The sequence below is a fragment of the Stomoxys calcitrans genome, chromosome 1 (assembly GCF_963082655.1).
Source record: "Stomoxys calcitrans chromosome 1, idStoCalc2.1, whole genome shotgun sequence".
Taxonomy (NCBI): domain Eukaryota; kingdom Metazoa; phylum Arthropoda; class Insecta; order Diptera; family Muscidae; genus Stomoxys; species Stomoxys calcitrans.
The window spans coordinates 162,710,460-162,727,502 of NC_081552.1; the positions used below are offsets into that span (position 1 = coordinate 162,710,460).

General features: G+C 37.1%; 2 protein-coding genes across 6 annotated transcripts in view; both read right to left on the reverse strand.

Moving 5' to 3' along the window:
- Nucleotides 1–17,043, reverse strand: part of LOC106093770 (nucleolin) — a 330,417-nt gene that overhangs the window by 195,821 nt on the left and 117,553 nt on the right. The window lies entirely within an intron of this gene.
- LOC131997168 (uncharacterized) lies at nt 6,991–8,465 on the reverse strand. The gene is made up of 2 exons (XM_059367664.1): nt 7,083–8,465; nt 6,991–7,035 (listed from the first exon to the last, which is right to left on the reverse strand). Exons 1-2 carry the CDS (start codon nt 8,463–8,465, stop codon nt 6,991–6,993), a joined length of 1,428 nt encoding a protein of 475 aa, XP_059223647.1.

A 17,043-nucleotide genomic window follows, 5' to 3' on the forward strand; every position in this document is an offset into this window, starting at 1 on the left:
GGTGGAGGGTATAATAAAGAAATTTAATTGAAGTTTTTTGCGGTATTAATTTTTAATTTTCTTCCTTGTGACAAACCTTAGCAATATTTAAAGTAGTTTAAGAGCCTATATATGTCATAGATAAAACAAGTAAAAGCGTGCTAAGTTCGGCTGGGCCGAATCTTATATAACATCCACCATGGGTCGCATTTAGGTGCTTAAAAAGTAAAATAGGGAGATCGTATTATAAGGGAGCTGTATTAGGTTATAGACCGATTCAGACCATATTTGACATGTATGTTGAGGGTCATGGGGAAGTCGTTGCACAAAATTTAACCCAAATCAGATAATAATTGCGCCCTATAGTGGCTCAAGAAATCAAGATCCCAGATCGGTTTATATAGCAGCTATATCAGGTTATGCATCGATTTTACCAGTACATCGATTTCACCAGTACATCGATTTCACGCGTACGTGGCACAGTTATTGGAAATCATAACAAAACACCTCATGCAAAATTTCAGCCAAATCGGATAAAAATTGCGCCCTGTAGGTGCTCAAGAAGTCAAGATCCAAGATCGGTTTATTTAGCAGATATATCAAAACATGAACCGATATGGTCCATTTACAACCCAACTGACCTACGAAGTATTTGTGCAAAATTTCAAGCGGCTAGCTTTACTCCTTCGTGAATTGGCGTGCTTTCGACAGACAGACGGACGGACATGGCTAGATTGACATAAAGTGTCATGACGATCAAGAATATATATACTTTATGGGGTTTGAGACGAATATTTCGCGGAAATACAAACAGAATGACGAAATTAGTATACCCCCATTCTATGGTGGAGGATATAAAAAGAAATATACAAAAGCAACTAGAAAAGCGTTAATTTCGGCCGGACCGAAATTTGGATACCCACCACGGACGGGGGTATTGGTATACCCCCATCCTATGGTCATTCGTCATTCTGTTTGTAACTCCTCGAAATATTTGTCTGAGGCCCTATAAAGTATATTTATATCCTTGATCGTTATGATATTTTAATATTTCCCATATAAACCGATCTCCCAATTTTACTGCTTGAGTCCCTCAAGGGCGCAGTTTTTATACGAATTGGCTGAAATTTTACAGAATGACTTTTACTATGGTCTCCAACAGATTTAGCTCCAATGGCGTAGCAATTATTTTCTTTTATCCTTTGTTTGCCTTACAAGAGATACCGAACTCGTCAAATGTGATCCATGGAAGAGGGTATATAAGATTCGGCTGACAAAACTTGGCACGCTTTTACTTGTGCCCCAAAAACACCAAATTGGTATAAAATTTTTGGGTCAAATAATTCAAATATTCAAATTTTTCTGGTTCGACCGGGATATTATGGGAATTAAAAGAAAGTTATGTGACAGAAGAGATTGAATTTAATGTTGATATAAGGATTCAAAAATCTTGGTCACATCCAGCCGTCCTGCCATCCTGCAATTCAACGGGACATGTAGATCGCGACAATAAAGGATTATCTTTTGGGTCTAAGCATAGGAGGGACCGAACCTCTCCCCGCAATAAGGACAACACCAAATAAAATATATCTAGCTTAACCCTTCGAAAATTAGAGTGCTTTCGACAGACAGAAAGACGGACGTATATGGCTAAGTCCATTAAAAATGTCAAGACGATCAAGAATATATATAATTTGTTGAGTCTCAGATTAATATAACGATATGTTACTAACGGAATGGCGAAATAAGTATGCCTGGAGGCGGGTATAAAAGGATAAAATATAAGACTGACAAAACAAATAATAATACGAGGGTTGTCTTTTATATTTCCGGATTGGTCAATCCTTGTGTTGCAATCTGCCAACTGACAGCTCTATCGTAAAGTTTGACATTTTTGAAGTTATACGTACTCAAAACGTTTTAACATAGATCGCTATTTTTGTTGTTTACAGTAATTTAAAAGATTCATCCCTCCCAAACAATGTAGTCAAATCAAGAACATTTTCGTGCCTTTATTTTTTACAACTTTCGACGTGGATAAAGTCAACAACAGTGCATCGATTAACTTAATTCAATTTTTGGCGATGAAGCTCAATCAAGGACCAGTGTTTATCGATGATATGGAGAATTCAACCGAGGTCGTAGTTCACTTCAAGACGAATTTCATGAAGGTTGTCAAAAATCAGTTGTTGTTCCAAAACCCATTGATGCTGTGCGTCAACTGATATTTGCAAGATCGTCATGTGACCTATCGTGAGATTGAGACAACCTTCAGCATACATTCAATATTGCATAAACGTTTGACCGTCAAAAAATTTGTTCCCGAACAATTTGTCAATCGCTAAGAAAAGGCTCATGTCGATTGGTCGAAAGAAATGCTCCAAAAATACGAAACAACTTCCCTTTTGAGCACTCAAAACATCGATTTGATGAATCATCCGCCGTATAGTCCTGACTTGGCACCGAATGTCTTCTTTTTATTACCGTATTAACAAAATTAAATGAGAGGTCAACGTTTTTCGACTCCTGAAGATGCGGTTACGTTCAGAATACATGTTTTGGAGATACCTCAATCAGAGTGGCAAAAGTGCTTGGATAATTGGTTCAAACGCATGTTATAGTGTTTTGATCTTAATGGGGAATATTTTGAAAAACAATAAAGCGGTTTTCGATGGTTAATATTTGTTTTTGTGTTCTCAAATCGCGAAATATAAAAGGCAACAATCGTACATCTTAAAAAAACGAGGCGATGTTGGTCACAAAAATCTAAAAATAAAAAATTCGACAGTAATACTACATTTGCTAAAGACAATCTCTTATGGAATATCGGTCTGATGACCTTAATAAATATGTGACATTCAAATTAAACAAAAAACAAGTAAAAATGTTTTAAGTTCGATTTGGCCCGTTTAAAAACCTAAAAGACGCATCTTCGCCAATTTTTAGCTCAATATCTCAATTTTTAAATGTTGTAGAGTGATATCAACAGACAGACGGACAGACAAACTGATATCGTTAAATCGTCTTACAATTTTACGACGATCCGAAATATATGTACTTTGTAGGGTCGGAAATTTATATTTCAAAGTGTTGCAAATGGAATGACTATATCAATACACCCCCTATCATATGGTGGTGGGTAAACAAAAACCTTCAATACGCAAAGGGGTCATCAAGTGTCAAAAAGCCAAATTTTGACGGATAGGAATTAAAACCCATACAAGTTCTGCAAAAAGGCTAGTACCAAACAATATTGCTTTGTTAGTATACGGCGTTACTTTACTATCAATGACGTATGGTACTATAATGAGCACTTTTGGTACCAATGGTTCTCGGGCGTACGTACTGAAGAAATAAAAATTCGATAGTGATCTTAGCAGAGTAAGACAAAAATATTCTGCGAATGCCAAAGAACAAATTAACTACTGTCCCGACTACGATATTAAACAAGAACAAGTAAAAGCGTTCTAAGTTCGGCCGGGCCGAATCTTGGGAAACCACCACCATAGATTCTGCTAAAAATTTATACAAAATTACTTCTGTCAAACCAGCATAAACTAAGGCTTTTAGGAACCGAACAGGGATGATGGAGAAAGCGGTTAACATGGGAGCTATATCAGGTTAAAGACTGATTTGGACCGTATTTGGCGCAGTTGTTGAAAGTCAAAACGGAACACCACATGCAAAAAATTTCAAATGGGCCAAAAATTGAGGTTTGTAAGGGCTCAAGAAGACAAATCGGGATATTGGTTTATAAGGGAGCTATATCAGGTTATAGACCGATGTGAACCGTACTTCGCACAGTCATTGAAAGTCATAACAGAACACTACATGCAAAATGTCAGCCAAATCGGACATAAAATTGAGGCTTGTAAAGGCTCAAGATGTCAAATCGGAAGATCGGTTTATATGGGAGCTATATCAGTTTATAGACCGATTTAAACCATACTTGTCAAAGTTGTTGAAAGTCGTAATAAAACACTACATTTAAAAATTCAGACAAATTGGACCAGATCGGATAAATTGGACCAAATCGGACATATTTTGCGGCTTCCAGGGGCTTAAGAAGTCAAATCGGGAGATCGGTTTATATGATTTTATATCGATTCGGGTGGAAGCTATATATAAATCTGAACCGATATGGCCCATTTGCGTTCATCGATTTATAATATCTGTGCAAAATTTCAAGCGGCTTGCTTTAAGCGTTCGACCGCTATCTTGGTTTCGACAGACGGACGGACATGGCTCCATCAACTTAGAACGTCGAGACGACTAGGGATATATATACTTTATGGGGTCTTAGACGAATATTTCGAGATGTTACAAACGGAATGACTAGATTAGAACACTCCTATCCTACGGTCGTGGGTATAAAAACGCTTAATATTCAGCTGAAATATGTCAACCTAATGGGATAAACATTACATTGTAAGAACTAGATTGGTGTATATGGGATTAATGTATATTACGCTATGAACAGATTTCGATAATTTACTTTCATGGAGATTGGAAGCCAGAGGTCATTATGCGATGATAGAAATTGCGCCCTTTAAAGACTTAAAAAGTTATGTATGCGATATGTGAGCTATATGATGTTAAGGACCGATTCGGACTATATTGAACAAAGTTGGTCAGAGTTCAAATAGTTATATCGAGAGATCATTTAATGTGAGAGCCAGGGACGTAGCCAGGGGGGCTATCATTATGATAGCTTTTTCCTAACTCGAGCTAGAATTTTTCTAAGGCAGCTCTATTCTTGGGTATTTTTCGTCGAAAATGTGTTAATGATAATTTTTTTAAAGACCGAATCACAATGAATTTTTTTCGAAAGATAAATTTTTGTGGTTGTTTTAAACGAAAAGTTTTTAAAAGTTTCTTTTAGGCAAAATCTTCATGGAATTTTCTTCCCAAAATTTGTATACCCTCCACCATAGGATGGGGTTGTACTAATTTCGTCATTCTGTTTGTAGCTACTCGAAATATTCGTCTGAGACCCTATAAAGTATATATATTTTTGATCGTCGTGACATTTTATGTCGATCTAGCCATGTTCGTCCGTCCGTCTGCATATCGAAAGCACGTTAACTTTCGAAGGAGTAAAGCTAGCCGCTTGAAATTTTGCCCAAATACTTCTTATTTGTGTAGGTTGGTTGGGATTGTAAATGGGCCATATCGCTCCATGTTTTGATATAGCTGCCATATAAACCGATCCTGGGTCTTGACTTCTTGAGCCTCTAGAGGACGCAATTCTTATCCCATTGCAATGAAATTTTGTTTCGACATGACATGACCAACAACTGTGCTAAATTAGGTTAAAATCGGTCTGATATAGCTGTCATATAAACCGATCTTGAATCTTGACTTCTGGAGCCACTAGAGGGCGCAATTTGTAATTTGTAATTTATTGACACCCGCACAACAAGAACGCATGTTCTTATGATTATAGTACGGGAAATTAATCCTTTTAAAGTTACAATGTTAGACAAAGTATAAATAAATAAATGTAAAAAGAAGAAAAGAAAAAAAAAAAAAAAAAAAAAAACCAAATATAATAAGCTTGAAACTAACAAAATATAAATAGGATGTTAATTTGAGTAATAAATCAAAAATAAGAAAAATATTGGTATGCAATTATTTACCGCTCACAAATCAAAATTAACACTTGACATATTTATTTTTAACAAGACTTATCTAGAATCCCTAAAGTGATCTAGTAATTTACCTTTAAATGTTACAACGTTACTGATGGTTTGAAGGTCGTGCGGGAGAGAGTTCCAGAGCTGAACGGCGAATATAAATAGATGCCATTGAGAGACTAAGCTACGGTGTATCATTGGAATCAATTTGTTTCCTCGGTTCGACCTTGCAAATCTGATTCTCTCAAATAAATGAGATGGTGCCTGTGTATATATTATCCTATGTAAAAAGGTCAATGACCTCATGAGCAAAACATCACGAAATGATACACCATATAAGGATCTGGAGAAACGGAAAGTGGAGTCTCGTCGACGAAGACCATATACATAGCGTACCACACTGTTGAAGAAAGTATCGATCTTACGACTGCTTCGAGAATCACAGTTTGCAAATAGCTCACAACCGTAGAGTAGGCTAGGTATAATATATGACTTTGCCAAAAGTATTCTTACCCAAAGAGGAGTAAGTTGTTGAGTGGACCAAAGCGAGCGAAGCTTTGAATACCCTTGACCAACAGCAGCATTAATATGGTCTGTCCACGACAAGGTACTGTTGAAAGTCACCCCCAGGTTCTTTGCACGAGCCACGATCTCTAACCTCTCATTAGCAACAACAACAACAGGATCGCAAGTGAAACGTGAAACCCTTTTCTTAATAACCATGCACTTCGACTTGAGAGGATTAAGGCACAAGCCATTAGCATTTGCCCATTCATAAATTCTGGAAAGGTCATGGTTCAGCATCCTGACATGGTCGTCTAAGCATTCCTTCGTGCTACTTATATAGACCTGCACATCATCAGCATACATGTGGGTCTTACAAAATGAGAGCTGGTCTGGCAGGTCGTTGCTATATAAAGAAAATAGAATAGGACCCAAGATTGAACCCTGGGGCACTCCTCGAATAACAGGCAAGGGACTAGAAACTGATGACTTCGAAACCACGGATTGGGTACGATTGGAGAGATATGACATGATTAAACGAACAGACGAAGACGAGAAATGAAACAGGTTTTTTAATTTTGCTGCCAACATAGTGTGATCGACCGTATCGAATGCCTTTGAATGGTCGAGGAGAACAAGCAAATTCAATTCGTCATTCTCCAAGTTACTCCTGATATCCTCCACCACATCTGCTAGAGCACTTATACAACTACGTCCGGGACGGAAACCTGACTGCTTCTCATATAAAAGAGAGTTCTCATTTATATACGAAAATATCTGTCTATACATTATCTTCTCAAAGACTTTGGACAGAAAACACAAAATGGAGATGGGCCGAAACTCCCTACAATTCTTGGGTAAGGGTATAACTTTAGCGTACTTCCATGCCACCGGAAATGAACTTCTGGTCAAAATGCTGTTAAAAATGTGGGTAATGTATGGCAAAATAAATGGTAATAGTACCTTGAGAAATCTTGGTTCAATGCCGTCGAATCCAACTGCATTTGACTTCACCATGGAGAAACCAAGTACCACATCGTTCTGTTCTATACCCGAAAATTCAAAACCTTCACTGTGACGATCCCCAAGAGTCAACTCAAAGTCATAGAAACTAGGATCTATGGGGTTTGTTGGAATATTGGTGAAAGTAGCATTAAGCTGGTCCACATCCACATCAGTGATGTTATCGGGGGATCTGCGACCGATACCAATGTCGTGAATGGTCTTCCAAGTCTTCCTCGAACCGATCGCAGAGGTAAAACGTCTGAGGTAGTAATTGATCTTGGCAGCTCTTATCAACTTATTGACACGGGATCTGTTGGAGCGATATTCCTCTCGTAGGTGCGACGTCCTAAAACGTTTCCATCTACGGTATGCAGTGTTTCGGGACTCAATTGCAACACGAATATCTGCCGAAAACCAAGGTTTAGTCTTCGAACAAATTTGTCTCATTTTGATCGGGAGCACAAAATCTTGGACAGCGCACACATTTCTAGATAAAAAGTTCACCTGATCGTCTATCGATTCCATGCGGTATAGCAGACTCCAATCGATATCAGAAATCAAAGAAGGTAAGGCTTCGTGGTCCAGACAATTGAAATCTCTATATGAGTAAGACTCCTCCCTTCCAAGGATCTCAAAGTTGTAAGACAGAAAAATCAAGTCATGGTTGGAGAAGCACGATGCGGACAGTTGGTCATACAATGAAACTTTAGAAATCTCACTGACAAAAAACAAATCAAGGAGGGTACTGGAACTGGACGAAAAATGAGTCGGCATGGATGTGTTGAAAGGTAATAAGCCCAATGAAGACATCTGGGCTGTGAGACTTGAGTCCAAAAGAATGTTGGAATTTAGATCCCCTGCAATAATGACATCCGGGTAGGTAATCGTAAGGTGTTCCACTACTTCCAAGAATGGTTGTATGTCAATATTGTTATTTGGCCTATAGACACAACCAAGTAACAGCTTCCTTTCCGTGGCAGATAATTCTATAAACACATATTCAATGCTATCATCAGCCACTGATCTGGCACAAATGCGAGTCCTCAGGTTGTCGCGGACATAAATCGCTGTGCCGCCTCCTCTGCGTGGTCTATCAGCCCTGTAGACAGTATACCCAACAAGATCAATGAAAGAATCAGGAGTAGTCTCCTTCAGCCACGTCTCTGATACGCAAATAGCATCCAAACCTGAATTCTCAAAGATAAATCGGAATTCATCAATCTTATTATTCAGGCTTTGGGCGTTAATGTGACATATCTTCAAACCACTCCGTTGGCCTGCCAGAATTCTAATCATATTCGCCGTCAAGTCCCTAGTGTAATGGTTAGCTAGGCTCGCCATATTTTAGGATAAAATAATAAATCAAAATTCTACCATCAGTATCGCTGCAGAGGAATAAATGATCACAATTAATGTTGTAAAAGTTGTTAAATTGAAGATAGTGATAAAAGAAATAAAATATTAAAATTAAATAGGTAAGCAATTTAAAAAATGGTTTAAAACTAGTTATAAAGTTTGAAAAAAGTATTGTGTAATTTCCGTGAAGTTTGAAAAATTTACTGAACGTTGGTATTAGCAAAATGCGGTGAGAATTCGTTATGCCGAAATCTATTTAGGGCGTCAGCATGTTCAATAACTACAGGATCATCGTTGGGGCCATGTTTAACAAATACGAGTCCCTTGAATGTGAACGCCGAGTAAATAAGTTTTTTCTTCTTTAGCGATACAGCATCCTGAAGTATTCTGTAGTTGGTGTTCGATAGATTCTCGTTTATGTAAAATTTGTGATCCGAGTCGAGACCTAATAAACGGAGCAAAAGGGAATTGCCATTTTTTTTCCTGAAAGCAGACAGTGACTTCAGGAAGAAATTTTTGTCATAAGGAGACATAAACGTGGCAATAATAACGGCATCTGGTGAATTGCGTTCTTTTGTATTATTTCTATTCTTCAGGCGGTGAATCGTTTTGAGCTTGGGAGAAGGAATGTTGCAGCTGGCACAAATTTTCCCAAATACGTTAAATAGATTTTCATTTTCGTGAAACGGTACCCCATATATACGTACATCCGCTGCAACTGAGGCATTTTCTTGTCTAAGGGCCTGAAGTTTTAATTCTTTGATCTCACCCTTCAGAAGATCAATTTCTAGAGCAGCAGATTCAAGTTTATTAACTCTATCATTAATGTCTGCGATTTCTGTCCTTAATTCGCAAAGCTTTTTATCTAGCTCATTTAGAAGGCGATTCTCAGACTCCCGAAGTAAGGATTTCATGCGATCTTCAAATCGGCTGCAGAGTTTCTCGAAACGATCATCAAGAAGTTGAATCATACGTAAAGGTGAATCGGATAGTCGTGGCGTTTTAGATATGTTACCAACCAAGGATCGTTGAAAAATGCTGTCCCGATTTCTTTTGGGTGCCCTGGCGTCCCCAGATACGTGTTCATCGGCACCAGCCTCAATAGGTTTAGCAAACACATCATTGCGGCTGTTTGGTTTTGGCGAGACACTCATGATGCAAATAGTAAAGTGTAAAGGGGATTGAGGATTAGAAATGGTTCGTAATGGGATAAGGCGGAAGATTTTATGAACCGCCTAAAACTATGCACCACTTTAGGAAATGTATAATGGCAGCACTGTGAGTTTCAGCAATCGATGAAACAGGCACTTAAATCGATTATATGTTGAAATGATGACAAGGTCCAACAAAAAGGTTTGAAAGAGTAGCACAGCTGATGTTTATTTATTTTCTTTCAAAGCAGCTGCCCTTCCAGTCAAGAGTTTTGCAATCTTGAAAATTATTTTCACAAAAAGCAATTAAAACAGCTCACCAACAAGCAGGAAACAGCTCCCTTCATTCACAAACACGGTGCAACAAAAGACGAACTGATATCAGCGACAACAAACAGGAACGGACGCTTGTTTTCTATAAAATCACCACAACAACACGGAGCCGCGGCCACACTCAACCGTCTGGATCGTTATATTTGTTATTTTTGCCGATTTGAATGAAATTTTGCACGAAGTATTTTGTTATAATATTCAACAACTGTGTTGAGTATGGTTCAAATCGGTCCATGAACTGATATAGCTGTCATATAAACCGATCTGATTACTTGACCTCTTGAGCTTCTAGAGGGCGCAATTCCTATCCGATTTGACTGAAATTTTTCATGAAGTATTTTATTTTTACTTTCAACAATTGTGTCAAATAAGGTTCAAATCGGTTCATAACCTCATATAGCTGCCATATAAACCGATCTGGGATCTTGACTTTTTGAGCCTAGAGGTCGCAATTATTATTCGATTGGAATGAAATTGTGTACGACGGATCCTCCCATGACCATCAACATACGTGTTTATTACAGTCTGAAGCGGTCTATAGCCTGATACAGCTCCCATATGAATCGATCTCTCTATTTTACTTCTTGAGCCTTCAAAGGGAGCAATTCTTATTTAAATTGGCTGACATTTTACACAGGTCTCCAACTTATAATTTAATTGTGGTTCGAACCGGACCATATCTTGAAATCGCTCTAATTGCAGAGATGTCGGGAAAAGAACTCGATAAATGCGATCCATGGTGGAGGGTATATAAGATTCGGCCCGGCCGAACATAGCACGCTTTTACTTGTTTTAATTGAGATTTTATGTGTAGAAAAAGTTATTTAGAAAATGTCTTTGAAAGAAATATTTTGCTTGTTAGTCTGATAAACTTTTCCGAAAAAATAATTTGTAATATTTAATTAAAAATTTTTTGAATTAGAAAAATTAAAGGACTCAGAAACACAATTTTAAAACCCCGAAATAATCACACAGAGTAATTTACATTTTAAAATAATAATTTAAAATAAAAGCATTTCGTGTTGTTGCTTGGAATTCCATAATACACAATACTGTAGTTAAGGCAATTGAAACGGAGCTCATAGTGATTATGGGACAAAAATTTTAGTAGAAATTGAAATATTATTTCAAACATTTTAAATTCACTTTTTGAATTTTTGATATTCATCCAAGAAAATCTTTTTACAAGGAAACGATTTTGCGAATAAAGATTTCCTTATGTGTTATGTACGAAAATCTTTAATGAAAATCGTCAAATTGCATGTTTTCAAAAAGGTGGACATTAAGTTCGTTCTTTACAGTGAGTTACCCATGTTTTTCACGATTACTGAAATACTAGAAAAATATAGCTGATAACATAACATTTTTATTAAAATTTTATCACAAATAATGGGAATGCCCTAATGAATGAAATCTGATAGTCTTTGCTTTAAAAACTATAATATACAAAAAGTAATCGTAAAAATTAGTAAAATTCACTGTGAAACACGAACATAATATATACCTTTAGTGAGGAAATGTGTTCAAATAATATTAGTCAGCAGGCTTTTATCTATGAGAGCAAGTTTTATATTACACTTACGATTGCCGCTAGGTCATTTGACTAGTGGGTAAAGAAGAAAAAGTCTACAACTGCAGTGACGTAGAAATATCTTCGTTATTCTGATTTTTAGTTCTACTACCTTTTCTCATTTTGTCTCCAATAAATTGGGAAAGCTTTAAGACTTATATATACATGATGGTAATTATAAGCATTTACGACAACAGTTGCATGTATTGTAATTCAATCAGAAACGGATTATCGAACGATTTGAATTAAGTTCGCAGAATAAATTAGCGACATAATTTAAGCAGAGTATAGATCGTTCTTCGTAAAATTTGGTCAATATTTATTTTTTGAAATATATAACAATTATAGTTGCTTAATGTTTTCAGATTGTTTGCGTAAAATTGTATGGAGATAAAAGTCATTTGTAACCGATAGACCGACACAAACAAAAACCTGTTGAAATTATAAAACTGGTTTGAGAGTAAAAATGAGCAATGAAAAAATTTCATCAAAATACTGATGATGTTTCGCAGAAACTTTCACTATAAAACTAATTACTTGAAGGCTTTGAAATATTAAGATCAGCCTATGAATAGTGTGATGGCAATCAGTACAAATTCAGCTCTGATTTTATGACATGTCACCGCCAATTGGTCAGTTCCTGCATCCAAAAGCGACCACAATTTTCAAACTAAGAAGTATGTATACCAATTTCAGAGTAACAGACGAATCTTAGCATTTTTCGATTTTGAAAAAATTTGGGACCTCCAAAAATAAAATCCTGGCTACGTCCCTGGTTAGAGCTATATCTATTTAAGGACCGATTTGGACCATATAATGCGTCATTCACTAAGTATTTCAATTTGATGAGAGCAGCAGATCTTAATGAATGTGTTCGCAGCCGACTTCGCTTAGTGAATCCACAATTTTACTTCCTTCATTGTCCCAGAAGACCGTTTTCATAAGTTATTGTTTGATTTGTAACTATATATAGCAAATAACTTCTGCTGAAACTAATTATAGCTAAAATCATAGATTACCTAAATACAATAAATGTTCTTAAATTTTCATACAAACTAAATTCAACCAACTCGAAATCTCCCAGAATTTATTTTCTATATTACCATAGCCTTATAGATACACAAACATTGTGGACAATAGGCCAAAACAGAAAACTTTTACCTACTAAATTTTCAGCTCTTAACTTCATTCAATAGTGCCATTTGCACCTTCTCGTCTCGACGCTCATCAAGTCCACCCAGGTAATAGAGAAGGAATATCTCCGTTTGCGACACTCAAAAAATGTTTGTCCTAAAGATTCGATTCAAACTTAATTGAAGGATAATAAATTTTCCAACTTTTTAAGGAAACATGATGAAAAATATTTTCCATCATACTAAGGACCTTTTATTAAAATGGCAGGATAATAACCCCTTAACTTTGCGTTTTGTTATTCAAGACAGCAAGAAACAGCGCGCTAAGTTCGGCCAGGCCGAATCTTACACACCATCCACCATGGATCGCATTTGTCAAGTTCTTTGAATGATATTTTCAAATATACATGAGCTATATCAAATAATTGACCAATATGTACCGTATTTGTCATGGCTGTTAGAAGTCATAGAAAAAAACACCACCACCAAAATTTCAGGTAAATCGAGTAATAATAGCAACCTCCAGAGGCTCAGAAAGTGAAACTGAGAGATCGGTTTATATAGCAGCTATATCAGGTTATCAACAGATTTTGAAGTCACGCCAAAACGACATGTGCACAAACTAAATTGGATAAGAATTGCGCCATCTTGAAATCCAAGAAGTCTAATTGGGAGATCGGTTTGTATGGCGGCTGTATCAGGTTTTGGAATGATTTAGAACAAACTTGGCACAATTGTTGGAAGTCATACCAAAACGGTTAATAATTGCGCTCTCAAGAAGTTAAAAAATCTAATCGGGAAATCGGTTTATTATGCATAATGGAATTGGAACAATTGAGGAAAGTGATACCAAAACAACAGGTGCAAAATTTCCCTCTAGATGCTCAAGAAGTCAAGACCCAAGATCGGTTTAAATGGCAGTTATATCAAAACATGGACCGATTTAGCCCATTAACAATCCCAACCGACCTATACTAATAAAAGGTATTTGTGCAAAATTTAAGTGTCTAGCTTTACTATGTATATTCATTTTGTCATTGCGTTTGCAACACATCGAAATATCCATTTCCGACCCTATAAAGTATATATATTCTTGATCAGCGTAAAAATCTAAGACGATCTAGACATGTCCGTCCGTCTGTCTGTTGAAATCACGCTACAGTCTTCAAAAATAGAGATATTGAGCTGAAATTTTGCACAGGTTCTTTTTTATCCATAAGCAGGTTAAGTTCGAAGATGGGCTATATCGGACTATATCTTGATATAGCCCCCATATAGACCGATCCGCCGCCGATTTAGGGTCTTAGGCCAATAAAGGCCACATTTAATATCTGATTTTGCTGAAATTTGGGACAGTGAGTTGTGTTAGGCCCTTCAATATCCTCCGTCAATTTGGCCCAAATCGGACCATATTTGGATAAAGCTGCCATATAGACCGATCAGACCAAAGGGTCTGAAGCCCATAAATGCTTTATTTATTATTTATTAACGCTGAAATTTCAAAAAGAGAGTGATTACAACAGACGTCCGTCTAACGGAATGACTAAAATTAATATACCCCTATCCTATGGTGGTGGCTATAAATATAATTGGATGGTCATCTATGAAGCAAAATAAGAATCCGTCTACTTTGGCTCATTTCCATTTTAAAATTCCTACAAATAAGGAAAAATCTTCAATTTTGGGTCAACTTTTTTTCGGTGTATGACAATGAACAAACTACTGAGGCAAATTCACGATTTGCTATTGGCGGGGGTACTGGCTTTATGGCCATGCAACTACTCTTGAATTTCTAGAGCTGCATAATCCAGAGGAGTGGAGTTGATGTTGCTTCTTGTATTTTAAATGCTTTCCATTTGTTGGTTTTGTCTTATTGTCTATTCTGCGCATTCTTTGCATACTTCATTCTGATCATAATTTTCAATCCCAATGTGGGTTGATGGCCTGTTTTTGTGCTACCCGTCTTCATTCTTTCCTCTCTATCTCATTCTAAGTCCGCCCCCACCACTTGTTCTGTACTTGGTCACTTGCTTTTGTGCCACTTCTGCCGGGATTCACATTTTTGTGAAGTGCTTCTTGGGCAAAATGTATTGAATTGAATCCAATAAATATGCAAATTTACTTCCAACTATCCTGAATGCGAATTGGACGTTGGTTCATAACTGAGGTTATATTGGCACGTTGAAGCGGATTCTGTCAATGGTTGATTCGTCTTTCCCAATGATGGCCATTGCCAGAGTTGTCGCCCTCACTTAGTTGTCTAACATAATTTGCAATTTTATGGTAATTCATTGCACAATAGTGTCATTTAAGACGGGAATAGGACTTGCTTCTAATCCATCGTTAATTTGCTAACAGAAAATATTCTTTAAAAAATTGTTTGTTATTACATTTATAAGTGACAGTTACCAACAGCAATAGCTTAAAGTTGAGAAAGTAGTCTGGAACAAAAGAAAGTTTTGTTTACAAATAGCCATACCATGGATTCGCTGAGCATAATATTATGATTATCGCAAGAAATTTTTTTAAGGAGGACATATCATAGATCGATTTGTACGGGAGCTGGAAAATTGGTTCTATACATATATTTTTGGGTACAGACATTGAGCCAGTATTTGATCGGTATTTTGTACTACACAACTCCCGTAGGTTCTTCTAACATAACCAAAAATATTGAGATTATTCTGTGAAAACTACTTGTCATAATACGAATACGAATAAGATACGAATTGCGCCCTCTTGAAGCCCAAGAAGTCTAATCGGGAGATCGCTTTGTATAGCGGCTATATCAAGATATCATCTGGTTTAGATCATACTTGACACAGTTATTGGAAGTCAAAATAAAACACTTCATGCAAAATTTCGGCCAAATCGGATGGAAATTGCGCCCTCTAGAGGCTCAAGAAGTCTAATCGGGAGATCGGTTAATATGGCGGCTTTATCAGGTTATATACTGATTTAGACTACACTTGGCACAGTTATTACGAGTCATACCGGAACACTTCATGCCAAACTTCAGCCAAATCGGATAAAAATTGCGCCCTCTGGAAGCTCTAGAATCAAGACCCATGGTCGGTTTATATGGCAGCTATACCAGGTTGTCAACAGATTTAAACAAAATTTCAAGCGCCTAGCTTCACTCTTTCGAAAGTTAGCGTGCTTTCGAAAGACGGATGAACGGACGGACAGACGGTGGACATTCCTAGATCGACTTAAAATGTCATGACGGTTAAGAATATATATGGCTTATGGGGTCTTAGATGCATATTTTAAGGTGCTACATATCCTTTGGTGCAGGGTATAACAAGTGCGAGCGTGCTAAGTTCGGATGAGAATTGCGCCCTCTAGTGGCTCAAGAAGTAAAGATACAAGATCGGTTTATATGGCATTTATAATTATAACCGACCTACACTTGTAAGATGTATTTGTGCAAAATTTCAAGCGCCTAACCCTTCGAAAGTAAGCGTGCTTTCGACAGTCTGACGGACATGGCTGGATCTACTTAGAACGTCGGGACAATCAAGAATATATATACTTTATATAGACAAATATTTCGAGGTGTTACAAATGGAATGATGAAATAAGTAAACCCCTGTCCTATGGTGGAAGGTATATAAGTGCACATTTATAGTGGTTCTTCGCGTTGTCAACATCATAAAATAAAACAAGTAAAAGCGTGCTAAGTTCGGCCGGGCCGAATCTTATATACCCTCCACCATGGAGCGCATTTGTCGAGTTCTTTTCCCGGCATCTCTTCTTAGGCAAAAAAGGATATAAGAAAAGAGTTGCTCTGCTATTTAGACGATATCAAGATATGGTCCGGTTCGGACCACAATTAAATTATATGTTGGAGACCTGTGTAAAATTTCAGCCAATTCGTATAAGGATTGCGCCCATTGGGGCTCACGAAGTAAAATAGAGAGAACGATTTATATGGGATCTGTATCGGGCTATAGACCGATTCAGACCATAATAAACACGTTTGTTGATGGTCATGAGAAGATCCATCGTACAAAATTTCAGGCATATCGGATAATAATTGCGACCTCTAGGGGTCAAGAAGTCAAGATCCCAGATCGGTTTATATGGTAGCTATATCAGGTTATGAACCGATTTGAACCTTATTTGACACAGGTGTAAAAATGTAAAAATAAAATACGTCATGCAAAATTTCAGCCAAATCGGATAGGAATTGCGCCCTCTAGAAGCTCAAGAAGTCAAATCCCCAGATCTGCTTATATGACAGCTATATCAGGTTATGGACCGATTTCAACCATACTTGGCACAGTTGTTGGATATCATAACGAAATACTTCGTGCAAAAATTCATTCAAATCGGATAAGAATTGTGCCATCTAGAGGCTCAAGAAGTCAAGA

Coding starts and splice junctions, on each gene's coding strand:
- LOC131997168 (XM_059367664.1), bottom strand. CDS start 8,465: ATGGCGAGCCTAGCTAACCATTACACTAGGGACTTGACGGCGAATATG. Junction 7,036..7,082: donor TTGAACCAAGATTTCTCAAG/GTACTATTACCA, acceptor CATTTTTAACAG/CATTTTGACCAGAAGTTCAT.